At 41.2% G+C, this 16709-nt stretch overlaps 1 protein-coding gene across 1 annotated transcript; it reads right to left on the reverse strand.

Moving 5' to 3' along the window:
- Positions 1 to 4829: 4829 nt before the first annotated feature.
- On the reverse strand, positions 4830 to 14655 carry urm1 (ubiquitin related modifier 1). Its single transcript, XM_035183803.2, has 5 exons — positions 14593 to 14655; positions 13336 to 13406; positions 8653 to 8734; positions 6687 to 6735; positions 4830 to 6082 (listed from the first exon to the last, which is right to left on the reverse strand). The coding sequence occupies exons 1-5, from the start codon at positions 14625 to 14627 to the stop codon at positions 6014 to 6016; spliced, it is 306 nt and encodes a 101-aa protein (XP_035039694.1). The 5' UTR covers positions 14628 to 14655; the 3' UTR covers positions 4830 to 6013.
- Between the last annotated feature and the right edge of the window lie 2054 nt (positions 14656 to 16709).

Consider the following 16709-nt stretch of genomic DNA (forward strand, 5'->3'; position numbering starts at 1 on the left):
CCCTCATCGCAGCTGCTGGCGTGTGTGTGCGTGCGTGTGCATGTGTGTGTGTGTGTGTGTGTGTGTGTGCAGCACAGAGGACAGCGGAGATTCATTACTTAAGCAGTACAATGGACATTTATCACCCCGTGGTGTTATTCAAATTCAGTACCAAGCGGAGGACCCTCTCCACTCCTCACTCCGCCTTGCGTCGTGGCCGCGCTGCGTTTTTTTTTTTTTCATTGTTGGAGCGGCGCAAAGAAAAAGGCAGGAGGGCAGAGAGACATCCATCCCAGTCGGTCAGTCAGTCAGTCAGTCAGTCCGAGGGAGGGAGTCGTGGAGGAAGGATGCACGGGGGGGAAGCCAGGAGCGTGTGGCCGGAGTGAACGCACCAAGCCCCCGACGCTTCTCCTGCGCCTCAGCCTCCTTCTTCTTCTTCTTTTTTTTTTTGTCACCATCCGACGCTGCTCGCTGGGGGCATCTGGACGGAGCTCGGAGCCCAGAGAACCCTCGTCTGGGAACCAAGGACGCACCAACGGGAACTAAGGGGTTTCCTCCTCCTTCTTCTTCTTCTTCTTTTTTTTTGTGGCATTTTCCTTCATTTTCACCAGAGGAAAAGAACCCAAACGCTCCAAGTATCTTTCCTCCAGATAGAGGAAGGGATGTTTTTCCTCCTAACATCCATGGAAAGGCATTGTGCATCCTCACAACTGAACAGTCTTTCCCCTTTTAAATCGATGACAGAGCACAGGTGCAGAAATGGCGTTTTTTCTTTTCTTTCCTGCACACCGGACTTTAAAATGAGAGAAAGTGTAAAGCTGCTGCTGTTTGATTCGTGTATTGTGTTTTCACTGCGCCCCCTCGAGACACCTGAAAAGTAAAAATAACCCTGGTGAGGCAAAGGAGATGACATTTTACTTGGAAGATGCAGCGGCCGTGCAGCCATCTTAAGGCCCCCAGAGACGTGGGCAGACTTGGGGGTTAAGTTTACAACTATAGCAACCAGTGTACAGACATGGAGAGATAATAGATAGAGGAGAGAGTGAGAGAGAGGTGGGGGTGGGGGGAGATAAAGGATGCGTGCATTTTCAAACAGCAATGGGAAAAGTCAGAAAGTGATTGAGATTGCAAAGATGCACCACCAGGGATAAGTTTCTATCCAAGTGTGTTTGCAGGAGAGTTGCACCACATCAGGGGAAAACGAGGCTGTGTGTAGAGGATTTGGTGCAACAGCTCAGTGTTGGAAAAGCTGATTTTTCAAAAAAAAAAAAAAAAAAAGGGGGGGTAAAGGAGGCAATGCTGAGCAGTGAGAATGTCAAAAATAATGCACAGGGCTGCAACTCTCCATAGGAGGAAAGGAAACAGTTTTCAGTGTCAGACTCTGCAGCCAATACTGTCAAAGAGCATTTAGGCAGCAGGAGCAGGTGCACCCAGGGGCCTCTACATGAACTGCCCACAGTCACTTCTGATTCAAACACTCAAATGTCTCATCTCTTCTTGCTTTTCTGTATTTTTCTATCCTGGCAGCGGGTTTTCCAGAGTCTCTAGCGGCTGATTGTCCAAACGCAATTCTTGAGTAAACTCCAATTTAACCCCAAGAATTGTGTATGGACATCTGTTGCTGCAGACTCACATTCATCACCGCTTGTCGCTGGCCAAGCGCCACATAAAGGGACGTGTGGGCCTCCGCACCACAAAGCAGGCTGAGGCCTCCTCTCGTTGTGTTTGTGTAACTGTGTCGTTCGCAGGTAAGATGCACAATCACAGTTTGCATGTTGTGGAGAAAGGAAGGAAGGAAGAGAAGAGAAGAAGGTTGCATGGGCCAATAAAGTGGAGGAAACCTCACTCTGCCTCCTGTAATGTGTTTTTCGTGCGTGGCGTCGTGTGCGTTGCGCTTTGGGCCCGATTGGTATTTACACTTTGTCGAAGATCTAATGAAGACTGTTTGTTTTAAATGGCAAATATCGACTGGAGGCGTCGATGTATCGACTGTGTTCGACAAACGGTAGAAGGCTCGAAGCTGAAGGTTCACACATGCAGCACAAGACGCTCAGTGACGAGCAGAGCTACAGAAGAAAAAAAAACTGGAGCATGTCACAGACTCAGTGAGGAAGAGGAGTAAACACGCATGAAGCAGGTTTCATTCAGCTGCAAGGTTTCTGATTTAGTTTCGGTTAAAAAGCTCAATTTGGATGGAAAACATTTCTAATAATTAAACTATAAATTTAGAGGCTTTTAAGGCTGAGCATCCTGCAGCAGGACACTTTAACACACAGGCCTGTGTTAGTTCAACACTAACACCAATTCATAACGTATTTGATGTTCTATTATTTTTGTTATTACTTTATTATTTTTATTAAATCCATTTTACATGTACAAATTGCGTAATTCACATTTTTAGACAAATTAAATGTGATTATAAATAATGTGCACTAATGTTATTATATTTAATAATAAAAACAGGGTTAGAAATTTAGTAGAAAATATATAAAATATTTCAACTCTTACAGATATTTTGTTACTTTAAATCTGTTTTAAAAATATCATATTTATTTCTGCTATAGACTCTAATTAATTCTAAACAACACCTCGCAAACACTACACACACACACACACACACACACGAAGAGCCAACGTGTGTGTGTGTGTGTGTGTGTGTTGTTGTTGAACATTAAAGACTAACCTTTCTTAAATCCTGGGGATTAGTGCGTCATGTTTGCTCTTGTGGAGAAATTCTTCTGTGTCCATTGAGGAGAGGACTCGTCTTTTATTCTGTTTTTATTTCTCACAGAAGGTTCGTTTTTAATCGTTTAGGTTTTTTATTTTAAAGAACATTAGCAGCCTCTAAATTACACACGCAGTATTTTAACAACCATGGTGAGACATGTTCATCCGTAAATCTAAGGTTTCTACACGTGTTTCAGCCGAAAAAACAATCCAAATTCTCAATTTAAATAAGAATAATCAGCAGGTTGTAGTGTTGTGTCGTAAAATACGTATAATAGTTATGTATTGTTATATTTTTGATTGTGGTGACAGATGCAAAAAATACCTCGAAGCCTTTGGAACGATGCAATTAACTGGGTTTTCTTTGGATAGTTTTTTAAAACGCACGTTCCCAGCTACAGGGTTTATTTTCCATTCACATCCAGATAACATGTGTTTAGTGTGTGACACTGGATTCACTGCAGGGGAGAGTGTGGGAGCCCAATGGGAGCAACAGCAACCACACGATGGACAGTAACATTTAGCTTTTAAGCATTAAAACCAGCAGGCAAGTGATATTTTATTTAGGAGATGATCTCAGATTACGGACCAAAATAATTCCAATTACTAATGGTTGAAATTATGTCAGTATAATGGATATATCAGTGACAAATACTTTATTATTGGAGTTTTTTTCCCCCTCATACATAATCTAAAGAGAGGAGCGTGCTGTCACCCTGATAGTAATAAAGAAAACACTAAATCAATGCTGTTATGTATAATCATAGTCTAGTGCTTTACTTTTATTGGCTGGTGTTGACTTTATGGCTGTTTACCGGATACACAGGCGCGTTTTATTCCCACTGTTGCAGCCTGAGCTCTTCACAGTCGTTGTGATGACACGTGGATGCTGTGGGGTCCAGTCTCTCTCCACCAGCACCACCACCACCATGCACCTGCAGCCTGTGGGGCAGTGTCAGAGTGTGCAGGCCCCAGGTAATAGACGGGACCCTGCAGAGAAAAGAGAGAAATCATAGAACGAGGGGACGAGACGTGGGTGCAGAGCGGATTTGGACACAAAACTGGAGACTCGTGTTACATAAGATGTGACACAGAAGGTTGTACACTTTAAAATATCAGGGAACATTTCCAACATTTGATATTCTGGATATTTTACCCAAATAATTAGAATAAAGTGAGATTTTAAAAGGGGCCTGTAAGAGGCATTACGCACGCACACGCACACGCGCACACACACAGTCATGTTCTTGATAATCTTCTCCATTTTAAGTCTCTCTCTCTCACACAGACGCAAACACCAAATAATTAGAATAGAGTGAGATTTTAAAATAGGCCTGTAAGAGGCATAATGCACGCACACACACACACAGTTATGTTCTTGATCATCATCTACATCTCAAGTCTCTCTCTCTCTCACACACACACACACACACACACATGCAAATACATGTTCTTGATCATCTCCTTCTGTAAATCCCCCTCTCTCTCTCTCTCTCTCTCTCTCCCTCACACACACACACACACACACAGTGCCACCTCCTCTCTCCTCTCTAACCCCCTCACATGTAGCCTCATTAGCATTTCCTTTCTACCGGCCATTATCGCTCGGTTTCCCGTTGCAAATCGGACTCCACAACCGAGAAAAGGTTTTAGGTCGCCCCGGGCGTTCAGGGGAGGACAGCCCGGAGGCTAGAGCTCGACCTCCCGCAGTGGTCCTGTGCTCCTCACCCCCCCTCTCTCTCCCTCTCCTCCTTATGAATATTCCGTCTGAGGCTGCAGGACGGTACCATCTCCCCAAAGTCTCGTCTAATCAGCCTAAAAGTGCAGTGTGATCACAGAGCTGGGTTTTAATCGATCAGGTATTAGATATCACCAGGAATTATCGAAGCTGCATGTAAAATCCTGATGGAGAGATTGGCTGCAGGCCTGTGTGTGTGTGTGTGTGTGTCACAGGCTGCTGCCTCCGAAGTTTGTGTTCAGAGAGTAAAATGTAGAGATACAAAGTTTAAAGAATTTGTGCCAAAATAACATTTTCAATAGACAGAAAATTCAGTGATGTTATTTATAAAATAAAGCTGTAGAAATATTCTACAAAATAAAAAAAATTAAACAGACAAATACAGTAGCCTAAAACATTTGTCTAATTTATTATGTACTTAATTCCACATTTCAACATTGAGGCCATTATTGAAAATATTCCCACCAGATGGGGATGTATAGGAAAAAATAAGAAAATTGAAGTGGAAGATAAAAAAAAAGAAAGATGCATGTTGTTTGAGTTTTTAGAAAAGAAAAAAATATATATGACTAAATTAAATCCCAGAACACAGAAGCATCTGAGTTTAAAGTTTGTTCTATATCAGGAAAGAAATTGTTGATAAAAAATAGAAAAAAAAGGTAGAAAAATAATACATTTATTCTAAATAACATGGGACCAAAAAAACAAAAACATTAAAAAACTTTTTGGGGAACACTTAAACATTAGACCTTCACACTATATCAACATTTAATATTAGAAACTAGTATTTTTAAGACACAATAATGTAGATGTAAGTACATTTATATGCAGATATTTTAGGGTGTTTATTAATAGTAGTAATATATCACTATAACTTCACCTGTGAATTATCAATCATCAGTGTATAGACAGGTGAATGACATCGATAAACCCTGTTATACTAATATTAAAATATGTATAAGATGTTACAAAAACACTTAGAATGCCTATATCTGTATACAGCTACATTATAATGTATATATTTCTATTTTAAATGCATCGCATAAGTGCTAATTCATGGATGTTTAAGTGTTACCCTTCATTTTAAATTCTCACGAGCAGAGAACCATTTTAAAACTCAAGCTGAGGTCCTTTTGTCTTCTAATATCACGCTAGATGAGAAATTGAAGGGACGTGAACACACACACAAACTGTTGGTGTTTACACTTGAATCTGTGAGCTGACCAGGACAACCCGAGCTTTACACGACTGCCCCATGAGCCTGACCAATTTGATCTAAAAAAGGAAAAAAAGTCAGTATTTATGAGAAAGTCTGCAGAATTCCCATCTCACACCTTCCTCATTTTCCTCAACAGCCATCTCTGAGTTTCCACTCATTCCTGCAGAGGAACATCAATCACCTCCATCGTCACGGTGCAGGTTGACACATTCACAGCGTCCCAGTGGGTTTTACGTGTTGTTGGGATGTGGGGTGGGGGGGTGGAGGGGAGACTGAGGAGCATGGGGGATGTGGGGGGGGAAGGGTGTTACAGAGAAGTCAGGGATGTGTTTGCATTCCTCGCTCATTTTCTATCCGCCGTGAAGAGTAGAAATAAACACGACGTTGTCTTGGTCTTGCAGTTGGTAATCCAGCTCCCCCTGAGGATCAGAAAACGCACACAAAATGCTCAATATTCACACATCTGCACGAGTCCACGCAGAAATATGTGTGTTTACCAATACAAATATGTGCATTACTCCTGTGTTCCCTTTGGGGTCCAATCAATAACAAACTTTTCATTTCATTTACATCCTGTGTGGAGTCCTGTAATTGAATCAATGGATTCAAATGGAAGCATTCAGACTGTCTGTGAGTGTAAATATGTGTTCAGATATGAGACCCCAAGGACAAACTTGTCTTGCAGCTGCTTCTACATTATATGAAACATTAAGTGAGTCGGAGAAAATGAACCATCGCAGCATCAGTGCACACACGGGCTAACCTTCACACACACACCAACACGCTTCCTCTTCCTCATTCAAACGTTCACACAAGAATTTGATATATTAACGGGAGCTGTGCATGTAGGGTGAGGATCTAAACACTGCAGAGCATGATCTCTAAACAATGAACACTGTAATAGTGGAATAGTGCATCCTGCAAACACACAGCATGCTGCAGATGAAAACACAAAATGCTAAATATTATTAGTCACACACACACACACACCATCTGACAGTGAACATGGCTCCCAGCGCTCACCATTAGTTCCCAGTCTGCATCATTGATAAGCACCAGAATCCCAGGTCTCCTGTGGGAAAACACACCATTTTGAGTCAGACGCATTTCCCAAAGGTAACACACACACACACACACACACACACACACACACACACACACACACACACACACACACACACACACACACACACACACACACACACACACACACACACACACACACACACACACACACACACACACACACACCTACTTTGTATACATTATAAAGAAACAACTAAAATGAAAAAAACAATACTTAAATATGTTAATAAATACAATTGAGAGAAACATTCACATTGTTTGGAAAGAAAATACAAAAAAATGTGTTGCAACAACCAAAATTTAAATGAAAAACAAAATTGCTATAATCTCAAGTGTGGGAGTTTCAATTTGTCTCTGTCACTTTATAATTCATTATGTTTTTGAGAAAAATTTACATTAATCATCAAATTCCTTCTCATTCTTCCAAAATTAAATTTAAATTTAGTCTACGGGTGGTGCACAGGGACACAGGGACGATTTGTTTGCAGACACCGCATTTCTAACATTTCCAATCAAAACAAAAATATCGAAGTGATAAATATACCTGAAGACTAGAAAGAATATATGTACAAAAATATACTTAAACATATATATGTTGACCATATGTAGCAAAATGTACCCCAGTTAACTTCAGTGTAAAAATAGTTGTATTACAGATTAATCATGGTATATTCATGCGACTGCACATGTTTTATGTTATTTAAATCTACATTAAACACCTGAATAACCAGTGTTTATTTCCCACATTGTATTCTGGCAAATAAAGACTGAACATTATGATATTTTTTTTCTGTGGCTCACGTAAAATAAAAGAGCGAAACTGGGGGAAACAAACTGTCACTGAAAATTAATGGGGGCCCAAAAATAACACACATGTAGCTTAAAAAAATCATCACCCTTCCAAAGAGGATAATGGGGATAATGGGGGAGGGTAACACCAGGCACCTCTGGGTGCAGTCTTCTTAACGGATGCAGTGTGTGCCTCTTCCCCCATGAAATAGAGCTGAGTTCGTGTGGAGGGCGAGATTACGCCTAAAACAGACACTGTTGCCTCGCATATCGTTCAAACAGGCTCCTCTGCACCTCCAACATGCTCTGTGACGTCAATGAGCAAGGGCAACGTGAGAGGAACCTGCGAGAACAAATGCGTCGCACGAGCACGCACACAAACACAATAACACAAACAAGGAGTGTGTTGAGAGAGAACAAAAGAACAGGGGGAAAGGTGAAGATTGTAAACTCATCGCACACAGCAGCCATAGATCTTTTTAAAAGATAATGAAGAAATATTATGATGGTTTGCTTTAAAACAAGTGTGTGCTGCCGACAAAAAACACACACAAACACACATCTAATCTATAAGCTTTATAGGTAGCCCAGCTTTTTCTCCATTCATTGGTTAGGTGGTGCTATAAATAGTCCTGCACAAAGGCAGCTGTAAAAGTCAGCCAGTCCTATAAGACTGCTGCGAGCCCTGGAACCAAACACACACACACACACACACACACACACACACACACACACACACACACACACACACACACACACACACACACACACACACACACACACACACACACACACACACACACACACACAGGTAATCATCTTACTGAAACCTATAACTTGAAGGCTACACTGCTTTTTTTTTTCTTCTCCTCAGCATTTCAGCAGTTTCTAACAGCAGAGAAACAGAAATGCTTGGGAAAGACTCACGATCGGGTTCAGTTTCATTTTTCAAATTTCTGAGCCGCTGAAAGCTCTGCTTAGAGAGCAATTTTATTATTTGACAGTTCGGATTATGCTCCAGCATCAGTGTGATGTATGACATGTTCTGTAAGGCTGTATTGTTGCACACAGATCAAGTGTGTGTCAAGTGCACACACCGACGACACACACTCACACTGATTCTCCTTGGACAAAGAGTTCAGGCCGCTCCTTCAGCAGGTTCCGTTGGATCCAGACCAGCAGCTGCTTCACGTCCCCTGGAAATCACACACACAGACACACACACACACACACACACACACACACACACACAGACAAACAAAGCCCATACACAGGCAGACAACAGAGGTCACAGGTTAGGGGTTAAGGGTCAAGGTGCACGGTTCCAGCCCCCTGGTCGATGTGACGCGACAGAGGCACCAGGCGGGACGAGGCTGCATATACGTGTGTGTGTGTGTGTCTGTGTGCATGTATATTTATGAGTGTATGTGTATGTTTGGGGGCGAGGACACTGGAAATGGGGGAGGGTAGAATGATGTCAATGGCCAAGCGTGGCGTCTATACATTGAGAAACAGCTGATATCTACAGCGAGACCTTTTAAAATGTTATAATGAAGAAAAATATTATTGTAGACAATATATACATATAAATGCTATTATACACACATCTCTTTAGGCTCATACTTACAGCGATTTTCAGTGCAGCACTAATGGAATAAACAAATAAATTATACATTTTCCTGAATAAATTCAAACGCTAAATGCTCCATTTTTTTGCCCGAACTTGAATATCAGGGATGCTTGAATTTTCTGAGTGTGACCTCGTGAACAATCAGATTGACCTCGTCTCAACAATAGGTTGAGCCTCACTCAGACCGACTCACGGCCACAAAAGCAACATGGTTGTAGGATAAATCCCCACTAAACAACTGACAATGAATATATTATAACTATCCCATCTTTAACGTTAAGATTCGAGCAGTTTTAAAGGCCTGTGAGAGTTAGTGTGTGTGTGTGTGTGTGTGTTATGATGTGGACACACAAACCAGGTAAATGCAGTAAAAGGACAAGAAACAGTTTTCTTTAAGACATTTCTGCTGTTGATATGTCTTGCGTGTCTTGCGTATGAAGACGCAGACAACTGGGCGCGCAGAGCGCGCGCACACACACACACACACACACACACACACACACACACACACACACACACACACACACACACACACACACACACACACACACACACACACACACACACACACACACACACACACACACACACACACACACACCTGAAAGAACAGAGGAGACAGAAATGTACAAGGGGAGAGTAACTAAATAGAAGAGAGAAAGAGCAAATACACTCCGGGAGAGCAGGAGGAAAGAGAGAGAGAGAGAGAGCGAGAGAGCGGCAGCAGATGCGAGCATAATGGGACGACGGTGAGTCATCGCGAGCCAGGTGTAAGAAGGAGAGCGGCGAAGCTGTAGCAGGTAGGCGTCAAACCAACGACTTCATCTCGATCAAAGGGACGAGTTAATAACACAAGTCAGTTCTGACCTGGAAAACATTTATTCTTTAAATGGAGTCAAATGTAGATTTTGCTTTATTGTTTGATTTATTACTCTATTGGACAAATAATACAGGTTTACATTTGTCTAAATCTTATTTCTTATGAGATCTTACACGATCTGAAATTGTATCGAACTAAATTGATTCTAAAGACACGAAGACAGAAAGCAACTCAGAAAACCTAAAAAATGGATTCCAGTTAAAAGGCATACTTTAAACATTCAGTTAACAAAGTGAAAAAGAAAAGGACTTTGAGATGCACCTGACTGGTCACTGTGGTTATGAGGGCAAAAGACTGTGTGAGTGATATGCGATGTAGAAGGTGTGTGTGTGTGTGTGTGTGTGTGTGTGTGTGTGTGTGTGTGTGTGTGTGTGTGTGTGTGTGTGTGTGTGTGTGTGTGCCTCCAAGCCTGTGTGCATGGTGTTCAGGTTAATTGCAGTGTCGGCCAGCTCAGTATAGTATAATGATGGTGCTGGTTTTCTACGGTTCCAGGCCTCCACATAAAAAAAAAGACAAATACCTCCCCTTGCAAAACACACTCACTCACACACTCACTACTGGGCAGTGAATATTGACCTGCACCTCTGCGGGGCTAAAAACAGAACTAATCACTCCAGCAGTCATAACTCCTTCTTTGTGGTGACTCCTTTCTTTCTCTCCCTCTGCCTTGGACTGTTGGTATTTTTCTCCACCATTACCCCTTATTCTCTCTTTCATCCTCTTGTCCATTTCCTTTTAAAATTGTCTCTCTCTCCGTCTCACACACACAACACACACACAACACACACACACACACACACACACACACACACACACACACACACACACACACACACACACACACACACACACACACACACACACACACACACACACACACACACACACAAAACGCCTCCACCTCAACTCTCTCCATCTTTTGCCATTTATGATCCCCCCACACACACACACCCACATTAAAAGCAACTTAACATGTTGCCTTAGCTCAGCACACAGGTTGGTATTAATTCAAACTTTCATTATTTAATCTTTGTAAAACAGACAGTCATCAGGTGCCGGTTTCTCATTGGCCGTCTTGTAAAAGATGACACGTCTACGGATTTAAGTCGCCCGCAGGCTTATACAAGGATTATTATTAAAACAGGTATCTGGGTTTAAGGTTGTAAATGAACTGTGTGAAGGTGAGAGTAGAGACAGGAGGAGAGTTGAAGGGTTTTTTGATCACGCCTCGCGGTCCAGGTAGAAGGGTGAAAGAAAACGAGGGAACAAACGGACATGAGAGAGGGAAAGTGCGTCACAGGCTCCTAATGCATCTTGGGATAGCTGCGTTGCGTGGGTGGAGAAGGACACACGGAGGAAGGGAGGGGGGAGAAAAGGCGCCATTTTGCCGCCAATTCAAAACCGGGCCCGCTTTTCTATTGTGCACGCAGTTTCCCCCTCTCTCTTTCTTCTCCTTTTTGCTTTTCTGTCTTCGTGCAATTATGACAGTCATGTGAGGGGGTGAGGTTGAGTGTGGGGGGGCGAGCTATCCATCTTTCTGCTGATACAAGAGGTAAAAACTGTGTGATCCTTAAACCACGGGGGTTTCGTTGAATGTATGAGCGACGAGAGAGTTACATAAAGAAGGGAAGAGAGAGCGAGAAAGAGTGGGGGTGGTGTCTCTCAGTCGAGGGTCATCAATCACTGGCTGGGGTCAAAGAGAAATACGAAGGATTCAGAACCAATTATATCTGCCTTCGCTGCACCCCCTCTCTACTCTCACACTCACACACACACACACACACACACACACACACACACACACACACACACACACACACACACACACACACACACACACACACACACACACACACACACACACACACACACACACACACACACACACACACACACACCAAAATTAGCTCAGAGGGGCATTTGCAGGATCATGCATCCAGACGTATCATGATTCGTTAGGTCTGAATGTCCGTGCTCCTCTGACAATAACATTATGAACTTCGTGCACTTTGTGGAAAAATCACAGGTTTTCCACACACACGCGCGCGCACGCACGCACGCACGCACGCACGCACAGAGGTCGGGTTGTGCAGCAAGGTCACAAGGCTGACATTCCCTTTTCTGGTCAACTTTTGTCTTTTGGTTGTCGTGGTAACATCAGCGCCGTGGATGAACACCCTTTGTTTCGTCAAATACCAAACACACATATTTCTCATTTGTTCTCTCTCGCTCACATTGTAACACACACACACAACACTACACTACAATACAATTTTCCTCTCCTCATTTTCTTAATGACCCGGGTCCTGTGCTCGGTTTGGGGGAATAAAAGTGTAGACAGGTTTCGTCTCCTCCATGTCGAGTTAGTGACCCGTGTTGGAGGGAACCTGAATCCCCTCGACAAAATAAAATGTAATCATTTTGGATCGTGAGGTGGAAAACTTTTTTATGAATCGAGAAATGGGTACACGCCTGCCGAGTCAGCCAAAATGATCTCGGAGACAAATAAAAAATGACTTGAGCTCTGTCGCCCCAATACTCACAGACGCTAAATGAGCGTCCCTTTAATCCCCTTTACTTCACATACATCAGTGTAACTGGTGGGTGACATTTACCAGTGAAAGAGGCAGAATGGATGAGTTAAGAGGGAAAACACACAGCTGAACAGATGTTAGAGAAGAGAATGATTGAAGGAGGAAGAGTAAGAGAGGAAAAGGTAAAGGTGATGGGAGGGTAATGGCCATGAGATTAATATGTAGATATGGTCATCATTTCTTTATGGAGAAACACTAGATTGTTATAATTCACTGGCCTAAGTAAAAAATGAGGCAAAATAGGGTCAATTCAATATAAAAAATACATTTAAGTACATTATACTAGTCAACTTGAAAAGGCTGCTGAATAGATATGGAGTCAATCGCTGTGAACCTCATATGTACTTTTAATTTTGTTCATCAGCATGTGGCCGTGGAACGAAAATACAGTCTTATTTTACAAACATATCTGTACTTTTGTATTCATGGACAGATGATTGTCATGATTATTATTTTTAAATAATGACCTTGAACTTAGCATAACATCAGTCTGTGATTTGTAGTAATAAGACATTTTATTTGCAGAAAAGAGACATTTCTAAATACAATCCTTCAAACCATCAGGAATAATTATCATCATTGAGTTTTCTGAACTGATGCAGCTACATGATATATTCAAAACACTGGTTAAATATTAAGTGTGTTTGAGATTATAATGATATGGTTGACAGATAGGTGGTAGGTGATACTCACAAGGCTCTGATTGGCTTGGAAGAGTCACATGATGTTCCTTCACGCCATTAAACAGCAGCTCTGCTCCTCCTCTGGAAAAAGAAAGAGTCCAACAGGTGAATTACACTAGTGTGTGTTTCTGTGGCCTTTAGAGGCACATGCAGGTTTACAATAAGGCATCTATCACTGCTTATTATTGTATAATATCTTCCAAAGAAAAACACACTTGAACAAACAAGCATCCTCAAGTCTCGTTGAGTTGAGAGTAAAAAAACAACTTGAATATTTTACACTTTCACTACTGAGATAAACCTTGATCATCTTAACCAAGACAAACAATCTAAAGATGTTGCAGGATTGTATGTGGTATAAAAAAATCATTTATCCCTGGTTCTCATTATTAGATGATGATTTATTCAATAAGCCAATAAGTTCCTAAATCTCTTTTTCTGGCAAGTATCCAGGAAAAAACGACAACGATATTTTGTTGTAGGAATTATACGAGCTCATAGCTGTGATGTTTACTCATGTGAATTTTATCAGATGTAGATCAGAGTACAGAAATATCAATAAAGTGAGGAACGAACGACAGAGAGCAGGGTTTTCTCTCTTTCCGTTCTTTCACAGTTTTTTTCTGGGAAGAACTGTTTCAAATGTTAAAGCCTGGAAAACCTGTCCTGATCTATTTAATACTAAAATGTGAATTAACTGGTAATGGCGAGCTGTTTTCTCTTTTCGTTGATTTGTATGTTTGTCTGGATTAAAGACTCTCTGGGTTATAACAGACTCCATTTTCCATATTACTCGTCCAAAATCACAGACCATGAAATCCAGTGGATTTACTATTACTACTACAAACATATATCAAAATACTACACATACTTCTTCTTTATATATACATTCGGCCACTAATACGTGAGGATCTAGTTCAAGTCTAAATTCTCGTGAAATACTCTCACAGACAGACAGACAGACAGACAGACAGACAGACACACTCTCTCTCTCTCTCTCTCTCTCTCTCTCTCTCTCTCTCTCTCTCTCTCTCTCTCTCTCTCTCTCTCTCTCTCTCTCTCTCTCTCCACACACACACACAGCTGGTTACTTCATAAACAAACTCCTCACGCTCGGTTTTCTCCACAGATTTCACGTCTTTCTTTATAAAAACCTCACAAACTTAATCCCTGTAAGTTTCGTGTGATGTTTCACTCCATCTCAGCAGCTGAAGAGAAGCTTCATCGGCCACAACAGCCTTTAACAGAGCGTTTTAAATCCACTTACCCAAACTCCAGGTGAATCGCTACGGGCGCCGCCATGTTGTCGGCAAAACCAGGAAGTAGTGGAAACTGGATGCCGGAAGTGACGCAATCTGACGCGTTTTAAAGGAGACTTACTTCCTTGAAACGTCTTTTCTATACATTTGTGCCCAACACCTGCTTCTATATCCTGTTATTTATCCTTTCATTTACATTTATTTCGTTATTTCTCGTTTCTCTCCATGCATATTAATATAGAGTTATATATTGTACCTGCTATGCTCTACACATGCTGTTAACGTTATTCTTTGTCTTTATGTTTAAAAGAAATGAAAAGGAGATTTGATATTACCTCAATTAATGTAAGTTTAATAAATAAATAAAATAAGATAAATATAACACTATTTATTAGATAATTTTCACAAATAAAATTTTCCTCCTCATAGTCAAATGTACATTTACTTTATTAAGTTCATAATCACAAGCAGGTTGCATTGGGTTTACAATTTATGCATCATAATTCATTATGTAATTAATAAGAAAGAGGAAGAAATGTTGCCAAAAGCTTTAAAATTGTGTACATAGTTTGTGTACATAAACAAACCGCTAGATAAATATAAAGGTATAAAATAACTAAACATAAACACTGGTCAGTCGCTTTGATCAAATTTGATGTGTTTTATATTTTGTCTTTCTTCATACATTTAAATGTAATATATTGAATAAACTTTTTGCTGTGCTTATGTTTTCCATACATTTATTTGAACTTGAACATGTTCAGACTGAGCTCCATTCTGCACGTCAGTCAGAATTACTAATAGCAACGGGCATTTTGAAAATTTCAAGTCTTTAAATTGTCGTATTGTTTTCTTGAAATTAATATGGTTTCTTTTTCATGTTCTCATTCAGTACTATACTCTAGAAATGTATTTGAGACCTTTGTAAGCCAGGATATAATAAACTGATGCATTTATTTCTCCTCAGAGTCCCTGCATTAACTCTGCCATATGGTGACGCCTTCATTTATGGACTGATATCCACTTGAACTTGACTTTTTTTAAAGGAATCATTATATTGGAGAATCATTAGCACACACAGGTACTGCACTCTCTCTTACACACTTTCTCTGAATGTGCATATGCATGTATTTGCATCGATGCTGTCGATATGAACATGTGCCGAGGCATGACATGAGTGTGTGAATGCACATCTGTCCCTCTCCATCCCTCTCTCCCTCCTCGCATGCGTCCTCAATCATACTGGTGACAGTTCCAGTCCCAGTATACATGGCTGGGAGGACGAGGTGGGGGTGGGAGGAGGTCAGTCAGAGGTTTGAATTGCAAATCTGTCGCCTTCTGTTGGCGTCCAAGCCTTACAGGCCCTTCCCTGTCTTCATTCATGTGTTAATGAGGAGTCAGTGCAGGGGCAGATAGACAGATCGACCAGGGGCCTTGCGGGGGTGAGGAAGCAGGCGGGAAAACCAGGGTGATGGCGGAGTTCAGCAATAGAGAAAGTTCTGAAAGATGATGAAGACGTGATGATGATACACGGCTGCCGGTTGTTGTCTCTCAACACAGCTGGAGTGAGGTGTGTCCTCACAAGTGAAAACAGTCATGGGGTGAGCGCAGAGGGAGGTAAAGAGGAGCAAGATGAGGTGTAGCAGGGATTTTTTTATGCCTGTAAGTTTCATGGTTGTGTAGCGAGTTATCCAGGACTGATCACACAGTCACTGGGTGTCACATCACATTTGCTAAGCTGCCTTGAGCGTCACATACTGCTGTTGTGGATGGTGCGCCATGCTTCTGTTGTGAACTGATGGATTTCTTGGGCTTTCTGCATCTCCATATGAAATAAACCCAAAATATCTTTAACTGGCATTTGATACTTGAACACAAATAGCTGCGATTTATTTATTTAATATGATTTACATTTATTTTACAGGTATAAATTCATGACTTTAAACCAAGATGCATTTGAGATATTTTTGTATTTTGAGAATAAATATCCTGTTGACGGTGATTTAAAACAGCTGTTAATCTTAATCATGGTGGAATTATAAAATCTAATGCTCAGGTTTGCTAAGTAATAATGTTTGAATGTTGTATATTTCAAATTATAATGCACAAGGCCCTATGTAAATGA

This window comes from Hippoglossus stenolepis, chromosome 18 (assembly GCF_022539355.2).
Source record: "Hippoglossus stenolepis isolate QCI-W04-F060 chromosome 18, HSTE1.2, whole genome shotgun sequence".
Taxonomy (NCBI): domain Eukaryota; kingdom Metazoa; phylum Chordata; class Actinopteri; order Pleuronectiformes; family Pleuronectidae; genus Hippoglossus; species Hippoglossus stenolepis.

Coding starts and splice junctions, on each gene's coding strand:
- urm1 (XM_035183803.2), bottom strand. CDS start 14,627: ATGGCGGCGCCCGTAGCGATTCACCTGGAGTTTGG. Junction 13,407..14,592: donor GCGATTCACCTGGAGTTTGG/GTAAGTGGATTT, acceptor TTCTTTTTCCAG/AGGAGGAGCAGAGCTGCTGT. Junction 6,736..8,652: donor TTTGTCCAAGGAGAATCAGT/GTGAGTGTGTGT, acceptor GTTTTCCCACAG/GAGACCTGGGATTCTGGTGC.